The sequence below is a fragment of the Lampetra fluviatilis genome, chromosome 62 (assembly GCF_964198595.1).
Source record: "Lampetra fluviatilis chromosome 62, kcLamFluv1.1, whole genome shotgun sequence".
Lineage (NCBI taxonomy): Eukaryota > Metazoa > Chordata > Hyperoartia > Petromyzontiformes > Petromyzontidae > Lampetra > Lampetra fluviatilis.
The window spans coordinates 5,879,690-5,897,749 of record NC_136336.1 but is presented as its reverse complement, the minus strand read 5'-3'; the positions used below and the strand labels follow the sequence as shown (position 1 = coordinate 5,897,749).

General features: G+C 52.2%; 2 protein-coding genes across 2 annotated transcripts in view; both read right to left on the bottom strand.

Annotated features, from left to right (window-relative positions):
* LOC144951398 (uncharacterized) overlaps positions 1 to 18,060 on the bottom strand; it is a 493,651-nt gene that overhangs the window by 170,880 nt on the left and 304,711 nt on the right. The window lies entirely within an intron of this gene.
* Positions 1 to 18,060, bottom strand: part of LOC144951480 (growth/differentiation factor 8-like) — a 56,225-nt gene that overhangs the window by 1,345 nt on the left and 36,820 nt on the right. Inside the window, exon 2 of the mRNA XM_078881787.1 lies at positions 7,787 to 8,160. Within this exon, the coding sequence (XP_078737913.1) occupies positions 7,787 to 8,160 (374 nt within the window). The remainder of the gene's footprint in view (positions 1 to 7,786; positions 8,161 to 18,060) is intronic.

Below are 18,060 nucleotides of genomic sequence, written 5' to 3'. Positions count from 1 at the left end.
ACACGGACGGATGGACGCACGGGGGCAGACACACGTGGAAGAAGGGACACGTGGACACACGGGTACATGGATGGACATGGCGTGTGGGTAGGCCAATGGATGTCCACACGGGGTGTGTGTTGACAAATGGGTGAACAGACACGGACACACAGACACAGAGACACGTGGTGAGTGGGACAGTCACTGACGACCAAGGGACAGACTTAAAAAAACATTAATTATGACTATTTACTACGACTAAACGGTGTTGTTGTTTTTTAAAAATATTTTACCAGGTAAGGCCCACTGAGCTGTATCGCTCTTTTTTGGAAGGACAATTGTTTTTTTTTTATAGGCGCCAAATACTCTGAACGCGTGACGTTGACTCGAAATGTGGAGGGAAACCAAATCCATGCGAACACCGGGGGAGAGAGAGAGACACGCAGACTCCAAATATACAGCAGCAGGCGTCAGGGTCGGGATGGAACCCACGACCTCCTGTATACCAGGCGAGGTAGTTAACATCTCCTAGCCACCGTGATGATGATGATGGTGGAACACACGATCTCCTGAATACCAGGCGAGGTAGTTAACATCTCCTAGCCACCGTGGTGATGATGATGATGATGGTGGAACACACGACCTCCTGCGTACCGGGCGAGGTAGCTGACATCTGGCCTTCGCGGTTTCACAGCTCGGTGCGCTAACCGCTGCGCCACCACTCTCTCGGCAACAGCGGCGGCGGTGACAGCCTCGTGCGTGACATTCGAATTGTTGGCTGATGGGCGGCGTGCGGCGTTTCGTGAAATCCCCCAGTAATTCCACGTTTTCGCTGTAATTGATATAATGGCACGGTGGCGACTCGCTTGTTTTTCCCGAACAAAAAAATGTGTTGGGTGGGGGTGGTGGTGGGTGGGGGGTGGTGGGTGGTGGGGGTGGGTGGATGGGGGGTGGTCGTGGTGGTGGGTGGATGGGGGGTGGTGGTGGTGGGTAGTGGGTGGTGGTGGTGGGGGTGGGTGGATGGGGGGTGGTGATGGGTGGTGGGTGGTGGTGGTGGGTGGATGGGGGTGGTGGGTAGTGGGTGGTGGTGGGGGTGGGTGGATGGGGGGTGGTGGTGGTGGGTGGTGGTGGTGGTGGTGGGTGGATGGGGGGTGGTGGTGGTGGGTGGTGGTGGTGGGTGGATGGGGGGTGGTGGTGGTGGGTGGTGGTGGTGGGTGGTGGGTGGATGGGTGGTGGTGGTGGTGGGTGGTGGTGGTGGGTGGTGGGTGGTGGTGGGTGGCGGTGGTGGATGGGGGGTGGTGGTGGGTGATGGTGGTGGTGGATGGTGGGTGAATGGGGAGTGGTGGGTGGATGGGGGGTGGTGGTGGTGGATGGGGAGTGGTGATGGTGGTGGGTGGTGGTGGTGCGTGGTGGTGGCGGATGGTGGTGGGTGGATGGGGGGTGGTGGATGGTGGTGGGTAGTGGTGGGGGTGGTGGGGGTGGGTGGGTATGGGTGGATGGGGGGTGGTGGTGGTGGGTGGTGGTGGTGGTTGGTGGTGGGTGAATGGGGAGTGGTGGGTGGATGTGGGTGGTGGTGGTGGGTGAATGGGGAGTGGTGGGTGGATGGGGGGGTGGCGGTGGTGGTGGATGGTGGTGGGTGGTGGGTGAATGGGGAGTGGTGGGTGGATGTGGGTGGTGGTGGGGGGAGGGGGCCCTCCCCCACGTTCGCGCGTACCGAGGGGGAGGTGATGGACACCGCCAACGCGAGCGAGCGAGCGCTTAACCCCACGCGAATTAAAGGATTCCTCGCGACATAATTTGTAAATTCCAGCGCTGAGAGTGATAACATCGGCGGGCCGGTGTGGGGGGTGGTGTGTGTGTGTGGGGGTGGTGTGTGTGTGTGTGGGGTTTGTGTGTGTGTGGGAGTGGTGTGTGTGCGGGTTGTGTGTGTGTGTGTGGTGTGTGTGTGTGTGTGTGGTGTGTGTGTGGTATGTGTGTGGTGTGTGTGTGTGTGATATGTGTGGGGGTGATGTGTGTGGTGTGTGTGTGTGGGGGTGGTGTGTGGTGTGTGTGGTGTGTGTTATGTGTGTGTGTGGTGTGTGTGTGTGGTGTGTGTGTGGTGTGTGTGTGGTATGTGTCTGGTGTGTGTGTGTGTGGTATGTGTGTGGTGTGTGTGTGTGGTGTGTGTGTGGTGTGTGTGTGTGTGGTATGTGTGTGTGTGTGTGGTGTGTGTGTGTGGTGTGTGTGTGGTGTGTGGTATGTGTGTGTGTGTGGTGTGTGTGTGGTGTGTGTGTGGTGTGTGTGTGGTGTGTGTGTGTGGTGTATGTGTGTGTGGGGGTGGTGTGTGTGTGTGGTGTGTGTATGGTGTGTGTGGTGTGTGTGTGTGTGGTGTGTGTGTGTGTGTGGTGTGTGTGTGTGGTGTGTAGTGTGTGTGTGTGTGGTGTATGTGTGGTGTGTGTGTGTGTGTGGTATGTGTGTGTGGTGTGTGTGTGTGGTATGTGTGTGGTGTGTGTGTGTGGGAGGGGACGGCGGTAGGTTCCGGGGGGACCCCCCCCACACCACCAACTCACTGCTGCTAAGCCTGACACCTTAATGAGGCTGGCTAATGGCAGGCTGCTGCTGCTGCTGCGGTGACGACGGCGAGATACAATGACGGCCCCAGGCAATTTTCTTCTCCCCCCCCCCCCCCTTGGATGACCCCCAAAAACAAAGACAAAGATCCCCCGTATAGCCTGCAACAGACTGTAGGGGCAAGTGCTGTTTACGAGTGCCTATGAAAGCCGGAACGGCACGCGAAGGGGTGGGTGGCCAGCACTACGCCCGGCCGCCTTTGTCTCCCCGGTGGCGATGCTTATTACGCACCGCCCCAGGTACACATTTTAGGCTGAGTCGACCTAGGGGATGTCCAGGGCCAATTCAGATAATCGTCGCCGATGTTAGCCGTGAGCGGGAATCGAACTCGGGTCGCCGGGTTTGTATCGCAGCGAAGCGCTAACCACTACACCACCGCTCTCCACTTGGATGACCACAACCAACAACCGCCATTCGCCACTAAGTGGCGGTGACGTCACCACGGCGCTTGTGCCAGGCTAGGTGCAGTTTGAGGCAACGTGAAGTGTCGAACGCCCGGTGGCAGGAGGTCACGGGGCAGACCCAGGAGCTACGGGTCGACTGACTGAGTTGACCGAGATGAGTGGCTGATGCACCACCTGTGCCCCCTACTGTGACAACTTGCTGTGCTTTAGCCACCCGGCGCTCCGCTCGTTGTTGTGAGCGTCGCTCTTCCGCCCTCCGTTGTTGTTGGAGGGCGACTGCCTCCAACTGCCCAGTAGCGTCCTTCACGAGCCTCCTCCACAGAGGCCGATCTTGACACCGCTGGTACCAGTCATCGGCAAGTCCACTCAGCTCCACGTCCTCCTGTACCACATCACTCCATCTCTTCTCTAGCCCGTACCGCGTCCGTTTAGCCCCCTCGATCCGGCCGAACAAAAGCTGTTTAGGCATGCGGTGGCTGGGCATGCGGGCTACATGACCCCAGCCAACGCAGCCTTGCCTGCCGGAGGAGCTCACCGATGGGACTTTGCCCCGATATTTCAAGGACCACCACACACACACGCTTATGTACGTACGTGTGTGTGCGTTCAGCGGGGAGCGGTGATGTCGCGGTTAGCGCTACGCCGCGCCACGAACTCGGCGGACCCGAGTTCGATTCCCGCTCAACGCCCAATGCCGGGTGACGATTTTCTGCACCTGTCCCGGAGCCTCCTCTAGGTCGACTCAGCCTCAAAATGAGTACCCGGTGCAGTGTATAAACATCGCCACTGGGGGAGACAAAGGCGACCGGGCGCAGTGTTGGCCTTCATAACTGCTACTCGCTAACAGCACTTAACCTAACAGTCTGTTAAGGCTATACGGGGGGAATCTTTGTCTACGTTGAACCCTCGGAATTCTTCGTGACTCCGTTCAAAGTCCTCACCCTCCTGGCCTACAAATCCCGTCGCCGTCTTTCCTCCACCGTGATGATGATGAGAGAGAGACACACAAACTCCAAATATACAGCAGCAGGCGTCAGGGTCGGGATCGAACCCACGACCTCCTGTACACCAGGCGAGGTAGTTAACATCTTCTAGCCACCTTGATGAAGATGAGAAAGAGAGAGACACGCAGACTCAAAATATACAGCAACAGGCGTCAGGGTCGGGATCGAACCCACGACCTCCTGTACACTAGGCGAGGTAGTAAACATCTCCTAGCCACCGTGATGATGAGAGAGAGAGAGACGCAAACTCCAAACATACAGCAGGCGTCAGGGTCGGGATCGAACCCACGACCTCCTGTACACCAGGCGAGGTAGTTAACATCTCCTAGCCACCGTGGCGTCTTGGAAGACGTGGGCATGCCCACACTTGACCCCACCACCAGCACCACGACACGTGACCTACCGATCTACTCGCCGAGTGTTACACATTCATACGGCCGTGTTACCAAACACACAAGGACGTGTTGACGTCCTTGCCTGTATCGACGGATGGGCAGGTGGCTTGTGCTACTTTCGCAGCAGATTCACAACAAAACTCGCCCTTCCTCTCGCTCCGTGAGCCGCAAGCGTTAACACTGATACCCCACCTAATCCCAAAGGTGCATTAGTCTGGCTCTTCAGAGCCCCCGGGCGTTAACACTTCCTCCAGAATCCTACCGGTGCCTTAGTCTGCCTCGATGAGCCTCGGGTATTAAGACCTAACCCCTAAAGATCCCAAAAGGATTAGTCCCAATACAATCCCTCACTTTTCACTAAACAGCCACTTGCTACACATTCGGGGCTAGCGTGCATGCCTCCTGGTCGTGAACCCACGTGCATACCGCAGTATAACCGTGACCTGAAATAAATATTTTCCCCGCCCAGCACACCACATCCAGTATACCCGTTGCTATGGCTGTTGATACGAGTCACGTGCCAGCTACTCCAGTCTATCAGCGACCCAGTTAATACTGGTAGGAACCTCCTGGTTACACCAGCCCACAGGGGATTATTGTGTCCGTCGTGCAGGGAGGGGCTGGGTGGGGAGGGGCTTGGTGGGGAGGGTGGGGAGGGGCTAGGTGGAGGGTGAGAGGGTGGCGAGGGGCTGGGTGGGGAGGATGGGGAGGGGCTGGGTGGGGAGGGGAGGGTGGGAAGGGTCTGGGTGGGGAGGGTGGTGAGGGGCTGGGTGGGGAGGGTGGGGCTGGGTGGGGGGTGGGTGGGGAGCTACTGGGTGGGGAGGGGCTGGGTGGGGAGGGGAGGGTGGGGAGGGGCTGGTTGGGGAGGGTGGGGCTGGGTGGGGAGGGGCTGGTCACCCCGTGGTGCCCTTATAAAACTCAACGTTTAACTTACTCACGCCGGCTTGTGCCCGCCCTCACAGTCGGGCATATTTGCGGAATACACCACGCCGCCGTTGACCCTGGCCATTGACCGAGCAACCCAACGTTCCTACCAGCTCCCTCCGCAGGAATGTGTTACATATCCACCCCCAGACCACCACATCCATGGATGTAGCTCATACCTTGTCAACCCCTTCTCAATGCCCTACCTTGTGACAGACCGATTGAGATCTCATTGGTCACCCCGTGCCCTTATAAATTGCAACGTTCATCCTACAAAGTCCCATCACAAGGGAAAAACACAAACAAATAGCCATTTTTTTTACCAAACTCTTAGTTCTTTCGGTAAAGTCACGTAGGTAAAAAATGAAATTTAAATTAATAAAAATATAACGATAAAAATCACGACGTTTCGGAGGCAACACAAGTCTCCGTCATCAGGTGGGACCGTCACATCAGGTTTTTTTTTTCAATAAAAACTGCAGAAGAAACATATTAAATAAATGTGGATATCTACATCAAATGATATTATAAACACACTATCCTAAAAATACAGCACCATATTTTAACACTAAAGCAGTCACTGACTCGCAACAACTTGCAATCATAAGCGACAGAGTTAATTTCGGGTAAAATCAATGAAAATGGGGTATGCCGATAGCATAAAATTGAGATGAGATCAGATTTGGAATCAGCACCCTGAAATTAGTCTAAAACAGCTGCAAATGTCCAGGCCACAAAAAAGGATTTTTTTTTGTTGACCAGTGTAACATTTGCATTGTCTTTGAAACCGATTGGCCTTACAGTTCCCGATGGGCTAGTCCCACTAATCATTTACCAACAACAAGACAAAATTTGCACACAACTCAAACTTTCTCCTGCGTCTCTGCGAAGGGATGTGTGTGTGTGTGTCTGCATCGTGGGCTCTAATCCACGCGCCCTCTCATCATCTCCTCTCTCGGAATAGCTCCCGAGCACAGGGAAATTCACTCGTGTGCCTCCCTGCGTCGTTTTCGAGACCGGAGTTAATGCGCCGGTCTAAAAATTCGATTTTGAAAAGGAGACAAAATAACGATGAATCGTAATAATAATAATAATATGTCGTCGGACGAAAAACTCAAAATCGCATCGCAACAAAAATATCCGCCGCTCATTTAAAAAAAAAATGTCTTTCTTAGTTTGGCGTAATTCGTAACCACAAGAAATGTCTCGCACCGTACACCGCAGCACGCTGGCCGATCAAATGAAAACCTCGGCTACTGCCAAGCAAAAATCGAAAAAAAAGCAATCGAGCAAATCAAGAGATGGCACAAAATCCATCTCCACGCCTGCACGGTGGTAAGCGAGGTCTGCGTCTGACGTCTCCTCCACGGGGACGATATTCGTCTGTCCTTGACTCGCTCGTTCAGGAGGTAGAGCGAGAATCCTGGCGTCGAATTGACGGCTTGTTTTTCGTAACGATTTAACTTGAACTCACTCAGCCAGGAGGAGAGCCAATAGCCCTCCCAAACGCCTGCCCGATCATCCACCCACCCGATCACCCACCCTCCCGATCACCCACCCTCCCAATCGCCCTCCCAATCGCCTGCCCGATCACCCACTTGCCCGATCACCCACCCTCCCGATCACCCACCCGCCCGATCACCCACCCGCCCAATCGCCCTCCCAATCACCCTCCCAATCGCTTGCCCGATCACCCACCCGCCCAATCACCCACCCACCCGATCACCCACCCTCCCAATCGCCTGCCCGATCACCCACCCGCCAAATCGCCCACCCGCCCGATTGCCCTCCCAATCGCCCTTCCAATCGCTTGCTCGATCACCCACCCACTCGATCACCCACCCTCCCAATCGCCCTCCCAATCGCTTGCCCGATCACCCACCCACCCGATCACCCGCCCGATCACCCACCCGCCCGATCACCCACCCACCCGATCACCCACCCTCCCAATCGCCCTCCCAATCGCTTGCCCGATCACCCACCCGCCCAATCACCCACCCACCCGATCACCCACCCTCCCAAACGCCCTCCCAATCGCCTGCCCGATCACCCACTTGCCCGATCACCCACCCTCCCGATCACCCACCCGCCCGATCACCCACCCTCCCGATCACCCACCCTCCCAATCGCCCTCCCAATCGCCCTCCCAATCGCTTGCCCGATCACCCACCCGCCCAATCACCCACCCGCCCAATCACCCACCCTCCCAATCGCCCTCCCAATCACAAACCCTCCCGATCACCCACCCTCCCAATCAACCGCCCAATCACCCACCCTCCCAATCGCCCTCCCGATCACCCACCCGCCCAATCACCCACCCTCCCAATCACCCGCCCAATCACACACCCTCCCGATCACCCACCCTCCCAATCGCCCTCCCAATCGCTTGCTCGATCACCCACCCGTCCAATCGTTTGCCCGCCCGATCGCCCTCCCAATCCATCGCCCGCCCGCCCTTTCGCCCGTTTACCAGGCCATCCTCAGCGGCGTCGGGCGACGTGACGGCGTAGTCGTTGCCCTCGGCGTCGAGGCCGTTGATCTCGACGCCCCAGTTGGCGTCGGGCTGCCTGAACCAGTTGTGCACCACGCGCCTGAAGTCGATCTCCTCCCAGCGGCCGCCGCGCGCGTCCACGCTCACGTTGCGCGAGCACATGTGCACGTGGCGCGGGGCGGCACCCGCCACGGGCTGCAGGCGCGAGATCTTGACGATGACCGACGTGGACTTCTTGGCCGGTCGCAGGTACACCCAGAGGCGCGCCTTGATCACCTGGTTCTGCATGCTCCGAGGAGTGAACTTGAAGAAGCAGCACTTGGGACGTCCGTTCGACTGGACCTTCTTGTCGGCTTTGAGGGGCGGGGGGCGGACACGCGCACGGGCAGACAAAGGGATGGGAGTGTTTTGGTTTATAGTGCGGGAGGAGGAATCTGATGAGCTATGAAGCTCTTTGGGGTCCATCTTCTTGGTTCTTTCGGTAAAGTCACGCAGAAGGGAAATAATAAAATAATAAAATAAAACATTAAATTATTCTCACGACGTTTCGGCCACAACGCAAGCAGCCGTCCTCGGGTGAAGACCAGGTCTGTCCGACAGACGGCTGCTTGCGTTGTGGCCGCAACGTCGTGAGAATTATTTGATAATGTTTTATTTAATTATTTAATTATTTCCCTTCTGCGTGACTTTCCCGAAAGAACCAAGAAGATAAATCCCTGCAGTCACGAAAGCTTTAAATCGAAACATCCCCATCATACCAGGCAAAGCCCAATGAGGCATTCGCTTATTTCTCAGAAGGGACCTTCCCACCACAAATGTCGGCTCAACAGAGTGGGCCCCATCATTGAGACATTCACAGCGAACACAAACATCTTCTAAAACATCTCAATGCTCACGTTTCTAAATGTGGAGGGAGCAGCCATGTAGCCCGTAACAGACTGCGAAATTCGGTTTCGGCGCCGCAATTTGGCAAATTGCCTCTTTCTCTTTCGGCACATCTTCTTGGTTCTTTCGGTAAAGTCGGTAAAGTGACTTTACCGAAAGAACCAAGAAGATGAATCCCTGCAGTCACGAAAGCTTTAAATCGAAAAGTCTCTCGGTATAGTTTCGGTTTCGGTCGAAAGTCCATTTTTAACTTTCGGTTTCGGATGAAACCAGAAATTAAATTTCAATCGGCCTCGACTCCCCCCTACCCCCTGTTGACTTTCAGCTCCTCCCTCAAGACCCACCACCTATTCTCCCTGGCCCTATCCTTACCTCCATCCCTAGGCACCCCCCCCCCCCCCCCAGTGATCGCCGTAGCCACTAACCCCCCCCCCCCCCGAATCCCTATTCACCGCATCACATTTTAGCTACCTTCACTCTACCACCCATAACCCTCGCAAAGCGCCTTGGATCAAGGCGCTGTGTAAGTGCAACTTGGGGCTACAGTAAATAACGACAACAGCTTTAACCCCCACCCCCTACTCGATACACCCCCCCCCCCCTGCATCCCTCCTCCCTGCCTCTTACCCCGATATAATCGCTTGTCACATACAGCTCTCTCTGCCCACTACAGTAAAACAATGTTTTGTTAGGGTTGTTCCACCTGATGGCGGAAGCTTGTGTTGCCTCCGAAAGGTCGTGATTTAGTTATTTTTATTTTATTATTTAATCTACGTGACTTTACCGAAATAACCATAGAGTACGGATCCTTGCAGTCACGAAAACTTCAAATCTAGAATTAAAGTGCAACTTACTTTGTTTCATAAAACCCGACGTCTTTATTAACGTAACAACAATGTAACGATTTAGAACCCTCGTGGGTGCTAGGCTGCAGCAAAAGGTCTTAAGCACCGCTGCTCGAGATGATCTAAAAGTTTCCGGTGTCCTCCGGGTGGAAGCGCCGTTTGTCGACATCGGCAATGCTCGTGGTGTGCGAGTGGATGTGGGGGGGGGTAGGAATCCAAGCGGGCTGCCCCGTGATGAATCCGGCTTCGCCAGGTGATCTCGCGCAAAGCTCCCGCGGCCGAAGGTTCACGACTCGCCGCTGATTTTCGTCGGGACGGATCACCGCCGCTGCCGCCGCCGCGCTCGCGCGAGAGTTACTAAGCCGACGTTGTGTGTCGTGCACCCCCATCCCCTCTCCGCCACACGACGCGGCCGAATAGATAAAGTTGTCACGTGGTGAGCAAACCCGTCCGAGTTGTTTCTGCTTCAGCGAAGCGACAACTCCGGATGCGTTGCTGGAGAGCGTTCTCACAAGCTGGGAGATGTTAACTACCTCGCCTGGTGTGCAGGAGGTCATGAGTTCCATCCCGACCCTGACGCCTGCTGTATATTTGGAGTTTGCGCGTCTCTCTCATCATCATCATCACGGCGGCTAGGAGATGTTAACTACCTCGCCTGGTGTGCAGGAGGTCGTGGGTTCCATCCCGACCCTGACGCCTGCTGTATATTTGGAGTTTGCGTGTCTCTCTCTCTCTCATCATCATCAAGGTGGCTATGAGATGTTAACTACCTCGTCTGGTATGCAGGAGGTCGTGAGTTCGATCCCGACCCTGACGATGCCTGCTGCTGTATATTTGGAGTTTGCGTGTCTCTCTCTCTCTCATCATCATCAAAGTGGCTATGAGATGTTAACTACCTCGCCTGGTATGCAGGGGATCGTGAGTTCGATCCCGACCCCTGACGCCTGCTGCTGTATATTTGGAGTTTGCCTGTCCGTCTCACTCCCCGTGGTTGCGTGGATTTTTCTCCGGGATCTCCGCTTTTTCTCTCCGCATTTAGAATCGACGTCACGCGTTCAGGGTGATTTGGCTGCTATTAATGTCCACGTGTTGACGATGAGCCCACTTCGTTGAGCTATCACTTGCGACGGCCAGGGTCGCTTCTGAAAAAAAGCTTACCTGGTTAACATAAAATAGTTTAACATTCAATCTAGAATCTAGTTGAGTAACTACGAGAGGAGACGTCCCTGCTTGTTACGCGTTTGCTTGTTGCTGTCCATGCGGCGCGTGGTGCTGAAACAGCTGTCGGCTGGCGTGATCGCTCACGTGACGACTCTTATCTAAATCTTCACTTAAAGCTTTCGTGACTGCAGGAATTCATATTGTTTGGGTCTTTCGGTAAAGTCAGGTAGATAGGTTCAAAGCAAATAATTATAAAACTATGAAGTTTCGATCACAACACAAGAAATCGTCATCAGGAGGAAAAATGACGATTGCTTGTGTTGTGACCGACGTCGCAGTTTTTTGTTATTTTTTTTTTTACCTATTCACGTGATCTTCTTGGTTCTTTCGGTAAAGTCACGTAGAAGGGAAGTAATAAAATAATAAAAATAAAACATAATAAAATAAAATAATTCTCACGACGTTTCGGCTACAACGCAAGCAGCCGTCTTCACCTGAAGGCTACAACGCAAGCAGCCGTCTTCCCTCGTGGACAATGTTTAGACATTGTGGTACACCAGGTACCCATTTGCGGGTGAGTTGGCATCGAGAAGGCACAGGACCGGCTCAGATAATCGTTGCCCAGTTCGTAGGGCAGCGCGCGAGCCACTGCACCACCGATCCCCAGTGTAAACGATACTACGACTACTACACAATACGCAACATGTTAACTTGTACAGACAGCAGAAAAGCTGAACCACTGCGACCACTGAGGCTCGGTGAACGAACCCCCCTCCCCCCCCCCCCCCTAAGGATGATGACCACAGCCTCGCGGTGGGGTGGGTCTTCCTCTGGGTTGCAAAATTCCGTTTTGCCACGGGTAATTTGTGATTAATGCAGACTTGATGCCTTGAAAAGGGTATCCGTTGGGTGTTTGAACATCTTAACACCTGTTTAATTGCCAGAAAGGGTATACACCTACTTCTTATTTTTTTTACACTTTTGACACGAGCAAACAAGTGTCCCATAGAGACGTATTGCATGATACGTAGCTATTTTTCTATACTGTACTGATATGAAATGCCACTAGCTACTCGGCAAGCACTGAGCCCGCTGCTCGTGCGCTGATGTGCACCAAAAGGTTCCATCATCAAGACGTTCGGCACATTGTCGAAGGGAGATGAACGCTGCAATATACCGGGAAATTTTGTTGTTAATTTTTAAAAAAAATCCAGAATATTGTGGGTGTCTCTCAGCCACATCTCGCACTCGTTACACACACACACGGTACTCGTCACAAGTGAACCACAAATACCTCGCTGCCGATCTCGTCTGGGAGCGAGATCCTTGGCAGCAGAAGCAACAACAGCGTGCTTTCGATTTAAAGCTTTCGTGACTGCAGGGATTCATCTTCTTGGTTCTTTCGGTAAAGTCACGTAGAAGGGAAGTAATAAAATAATAAAAATCATTTTGTCAAGACGCTCTTCGCCCCTCCATCCCAGCATAAATAGTTGCTCCAAGCCTGGAGCGTGACATTCAGACTCTGTCTACTTGACGGACCTGTCCTCCACCTGAGGACGGCTGCTTGCGTTGTGGCCGAAACGTCGTGAGAATTATTTTATTATGTTTTATTTTTATTATTTTATTACTTCCCTTCTACGTGACTTTACCGAAAGAACCAAGAAAATAAAATAATTCTCACGACGTTTCGGCCACAACGCAAGCAGCCATCCTTATTTCCCTTCTACGTGACTTTACCGAAAGAACCAAGAACGAACAGCGGCGGCTTTTGGCTGCTAAGCCATTGAACAAATACGGACATCACCGCACCGCGCGGCGCTTTCAGACCCGCTGATTCCGCGGCCGTCTGGAACGCTCTCCTCCTTCCGATGTTAGAAAGCCACTGGGAGCTGCGCGCTTTTACATCATCATCTGGATTGTCAAACTCATTTCTTGAGAACTGCTCTTTGTGTTTGGTTTGTTCTCCTTCACCCGCACCTCCGATTTGCACGGTTGGCTACGTACGGTGCGAAAGAAGTTCAACGTACAAAAAACACCCATAGACTCTTACAGAGACCCATAGATTCACACAGAGACTCGTAGACTCACACAGAGAACCATAGACTCACACAGAGACCCATAGACTCACACAGAGAACCATAAACTCACAGAGACCCATAGACTCATACAGAGACCCATAGATTCACACAGAGACTCGTAGACTCACACAGAGAACCATAGACTCACACAGAGACCCATAGACTCACACAGAGAACCATAAACTCACACAGAGACCCATAGACTCACACAGAGACCCATAGATTCACACAGAGACTCGTAGACTCACACAGAGAACCATAGACTCACACAGAGACCCATAGACTCACACAGAGAACCATAAACTCACACAGAGACCCATAGACTCACACAGAGACCCATAGATTCACACAGAGACTCGTAGACTCACACAGAGACCCATAGACTCACACAGAGACCCATAGACTCACACAGAGACCCATAGACTCACACAGAGACCCATAGACTCACACAGAGACCCATAGACTCACACAGAGACCCATAGACTCACACAGAGACCCATAGACTCACACAGAGACCCATATACTCACACAGAGAACCATAAACTCACACAGAGACCCATAGACTCACACAGATACCCATAGACTCACACAGAGACCCATAGACTCACACAGAGACCCATAGACTCACACAGAGACCCATAGACTCACACAGAGACCCATAGACTCACACAGAGACCCATAGACTCACACAGAGACCCATAGACTCACACAGAGACCCATAGACTCACACAGAGACCCATAGACTCACACAGAGACCCATAGACTCACACAGAGACCCATAGACTCACACAGAGACCCATATACTCACACAGAGAACCATAGACTCATACAGATACCCATCGACTCACACAAAGACCCATAGATTCTCGCTTTGGCCCATAGACTCGCGTAAAGACCCATATACTCCACACAGAGACCCATAGACTGATATAGAGACCCATAGACTCCACACAGAGGCCCATAGACTCGCATAGAGACCCATAGACTCCAAACAGAGGCCCATAGACTCGCATAGAGACCCATAGACTCCACACAGAGGCCCATAGACTCGCATAGAGACCCATAGACTCCACACAGAGGCCCATAGACTCGCATAGAGACCCATAGACTCCACACAGAGGCCCATAGACTCGCATAGAGACCCATAGACTCCACACAGAGGCCCATAGCCTCTACATAAAGGAGGAGTGAGGGTGTTCAGGCACCCACTGTGTCTGTGCCCCTCTTGTGTTGATCACAGGAGCCTCAACAACAACCTGTAGACCTCCCCCACCCCCACCGAAGCTTGGGATTGATGATGCACTTTGAACTGATATACTTTACTAATGTATTAAAGGGGCGAAACGGTGGTGGTGATGTTATCTACCTAGCGTAATATCCAGGAGATCGTGGGTTCGATCCCAACCCTGACGCCTGCTGTATATTTGCAGTTTGCGTGTCTCTCTCTCTCATCATCATCACGGTGGCTAGGAGATGTTAACTACCTCGCCTGGTATACAGGAGGGCTTGGGTTCGATCCCGACCCTGACGCCTGCTGCTGTATATTTGGAGTTTGCGTGTCTCTCTCTCTCACCGCGGCCGCGTGGATTTTTCTCTGGGTCCTCCGGTTTTTTTCAACTCCACATTTAGAACCAACATCACCACGCCTTTTAGAGTTTTTGGCCACTGTAACTCCCACGTGGTGATGATAATAAGCCCACTTCGTTCAAGGCCGCTTCTGAAAAAGAGCTGAAAAGCAGCTCGGTGCATCCTTACCTGGTAAAATAAACTAAAAATCTTTCGTTTGTTTGTTAGACCCAGGCTGAGATGAAGTCCCTGCACACACACAGCCAGGACGCTGCGCTGGAGTTGAAACTAATTACAACTATTTTAAACATTTGTTTTAATTTTACTCACCGCGTGCCAATTTAAATCATTCCGTCCGCCCAGCGGTCTCGTACGATACTCTTAAAACTACATCATGGGACCTCCTTTCCCAGTACCTAAATATGAGAATAGCTCTCATTACTCTGATAGTGCATTGTCTTTGGGCTGTACGCCTTTTGGCGTCCTCTGGTCTAACACCGTTTGAGACGAGGCTCAAAAGAAAGCTGTCTCTGGTGTGGACCAATCAGTTTCAAAGACAATGCATATATTTTCAGAGTGTGTTTTTTTGTTTGCATTCCGACCACAAGTATTATAAAGTATTATAAACTCATAGAGACCCATAGAGACCCATTGAGACTCAGAGACCCACAGAGATACATTAAATACGACCCACTCTGGGACCCGTGTAGTCTCTTAGATATACAGAAAGACCCATAGAGACTCATACAGACCAATAGAGACCCATAGATACCCATATAGATCCATAGAGACTCATAGAGACCCATAGAGACTCTTAGATATACAGAGAGACCCATAGAGACTCATAGAGACCCATAGAGATACGTTAAAGTCAAGCCAAGGTGTTGTATTTGTGACCATGTAACCCACACTGTGGATCTACGGAGTAAACCCACTGTGGTCTGCGCTCATTCAACGCAGGAGGAACAGCGGGACACGACACGAACTCTCTCTCTCTCTGCTGAAGCCCTCTCGTCGTATCCAGCAGCAGCAGAAGACCTCCACCTTGACATTCATCTCCTGAACATACGGCCAAACGCAATCCAGAGCTATCCACCGATCTACACAGAGACAAATTGAGATACAGACTCATAGATGGAGAGACATATAGAGATGCATTATAGACAAGCCACAGGGGTGTGATTATGGCCATTTCCAACCAAACTATGGACCCATAGAGATACATTACATGCAAGCCAAGGTGGTGCGTTTGTGGCCAAACAACCCCAAACTGTGGACCCATAGGCTAAACCCGCTGAAGAAGATGAACGGCGACACGACACGAACTCGCTCTCTCTGCTGAAGCCCTCTTGTCGTGGCCACGTTTGCATTCATCTGCTGAACATGTGGCCATACGCAAGCCAGAGCTATACACAGATATACACAGGGACAAATTGAGATACGTAGAGACTCAGAGATGCGCATTGAGATGCATAGTGATGCATTAAACACAAGGCACAGCGGTGCGATTGTGAACACACAAGCCAAACTATGGACCCATCGAGTAAACGCATAGACACACACAGATACATAAAGAGATCTATCGAGACCCATAGAGACCCACAGAGACTACAGACCACACAGTGAACCCACTGTTGTCTGCACTCCTTCGACGGAGTAGGAGGAGGAGGAACAGCGACACGACACGAACTCTATCTCTGTTGAAGCCCTTATCGTCTTGGCCAGCAGAAAGCAGCAGAAGACCTCCACATTGGGGCATCGAGCTCCTGAACCCAGATCGCCACGATGTGCGAGGGCACAACAGGATGTTGAGTTGTGATCACGGCCACGTGCCCACGACATCGTCATCCCAACAAAGACATCTGACGAGGTCACCTCTTTTCTGAGCGAATTCATTATCCGACACGAAGTTTGCAACCATTGGAACCTCATTTGCCAGGAGAAAAAATATGATAATAGTTTTTTTTACCCTTTTATCTGGCAACAAAACTGAGTTATGTTTTTTTGTTTGCATTACAACTGCAGGTATTGTGGTCTATGCAAACATGACTCCTTGTAAAAAAAAGGTGTCAGTTTTGTTGCCAGATAAAAGGGTAAAAAAATAACAATTATCAATTATCAAGAAGTTTGCAACCAACACAAAAAACACAATACAAGGAGCAAAGGTGCAGCCCTGCAATGGCTTGCTGATGCCGCGACGGCCAGCGGAAGGGCATCCACTCGGGGGAGGTTCAGAGAGCCACCACTCTCTCCAAGGGTTTTTGGCCTACTCTTCCACGTTGGCCAGACGTGTTGGGAGGAGGTGGGGCATACGCGACATTTGACCTCACCCCACGAGACCTGCCCGATTGACAAACTTCGGTGTGGGTGGCGAGGAGATGTTAACTACCTCGCCTGGTATGCAAGAGATCGTGGGTTCGATCCCGACCCTGACGCCTGCTGCTGTATATTTGGAGTTTGCGTGTCTCTCTCTCATCATCATCACGGTGGCTAGGAGATGTTGACTACCTCGCCTGGTATAGAGGAGGTCGTGGGTTCGATCCCGACCCTGACGCCTACTGCTGTATATTTGGAGTTTGCGTGTCTCTCTCTCTCTCATCATCACGGTGGCTAGGAGATGTTAACTACCTCGCCTGGTATGCAGGAAGTCGTGGGTTCGATCCTGACCCTGATGCCAGCTGTATGTTTGGAGTGTGCGTGTCTCTCTCTCTCTCATCATCACCACGGTGGCTAGGAGATGTTAACTACCTCGCCTGGTATGCAGGTGGTCGTAGGTTCGATCCTGACCCTGACGCCTGCTGTATGTTTGGAGTGTGCGTGTCACTCTCTCTCTCTCACCGTGGTTCACGTGGATTTTTCTCCAGGTCCTCTTGTTTTTTCCCTCCACATTTAGAATCAACATCACGCGTTTAGAGTATTTGGCTGCGATACCTTTCCACATAATGATGATGATGATAACTCAACTTCGTTGAGCTATCATTTGTGGCCAGGTCGCTCATGACATAGAGCTACATCGCAGCTCAGTGAACCTTACCTGGTAACATTAAAATAGTAAATAGTTTTAAGAGTATCGTACGAGACCGCTGGGCGGACGGAATGATTTAAATTGGCACGCAGGGAGTAAAATTAAAACAAATGTTTTAAATAGTTGTAATTAGTTTCAACTCCAGCGCAGCGTCCTGGCTGTGTGTGTGCAGGGACTTCATCTCAGCCTGGGTCTGTCAAACAAACGAAACGATTTCTTTTTTAACCAGGTAAGAGCACACTGTACTGCTCTGTATCTCTGTTTAAGAAGTCACCTTGCTATCACAAATGATCGCTCAACGAAGTGGAAGCTTGTCATCGTCATCATCATCATCATCACGTGGAAAGTTACAGCAGCCAAAGACTCGAAACACGTGACGTTGATTCTCAATGTGGAGTGGAAAAACACCGGAGGACCCGGAGAAAAATCCACGCGACCACGGAGAGAGAGATCGGGATCGAACCCAAGACCGCCTATAGACCAGGCGAGGTAGTTGGCATATCCTAGCCACCGTGATGATGAGAGAGAGAGAAACACGCAAACTTCAAATATACAGCAGGCGTCACGGTCGGGATCGAACCCACGACCTCTTGTCTAACAGGCGAGGTAGTTAACATCTCACCACCTTGCCGATTGATCAGCTGTGCCGGCTTCCTACTGCCCGGTGGACAGAGGTGGTGGTGGTGGGTAGTG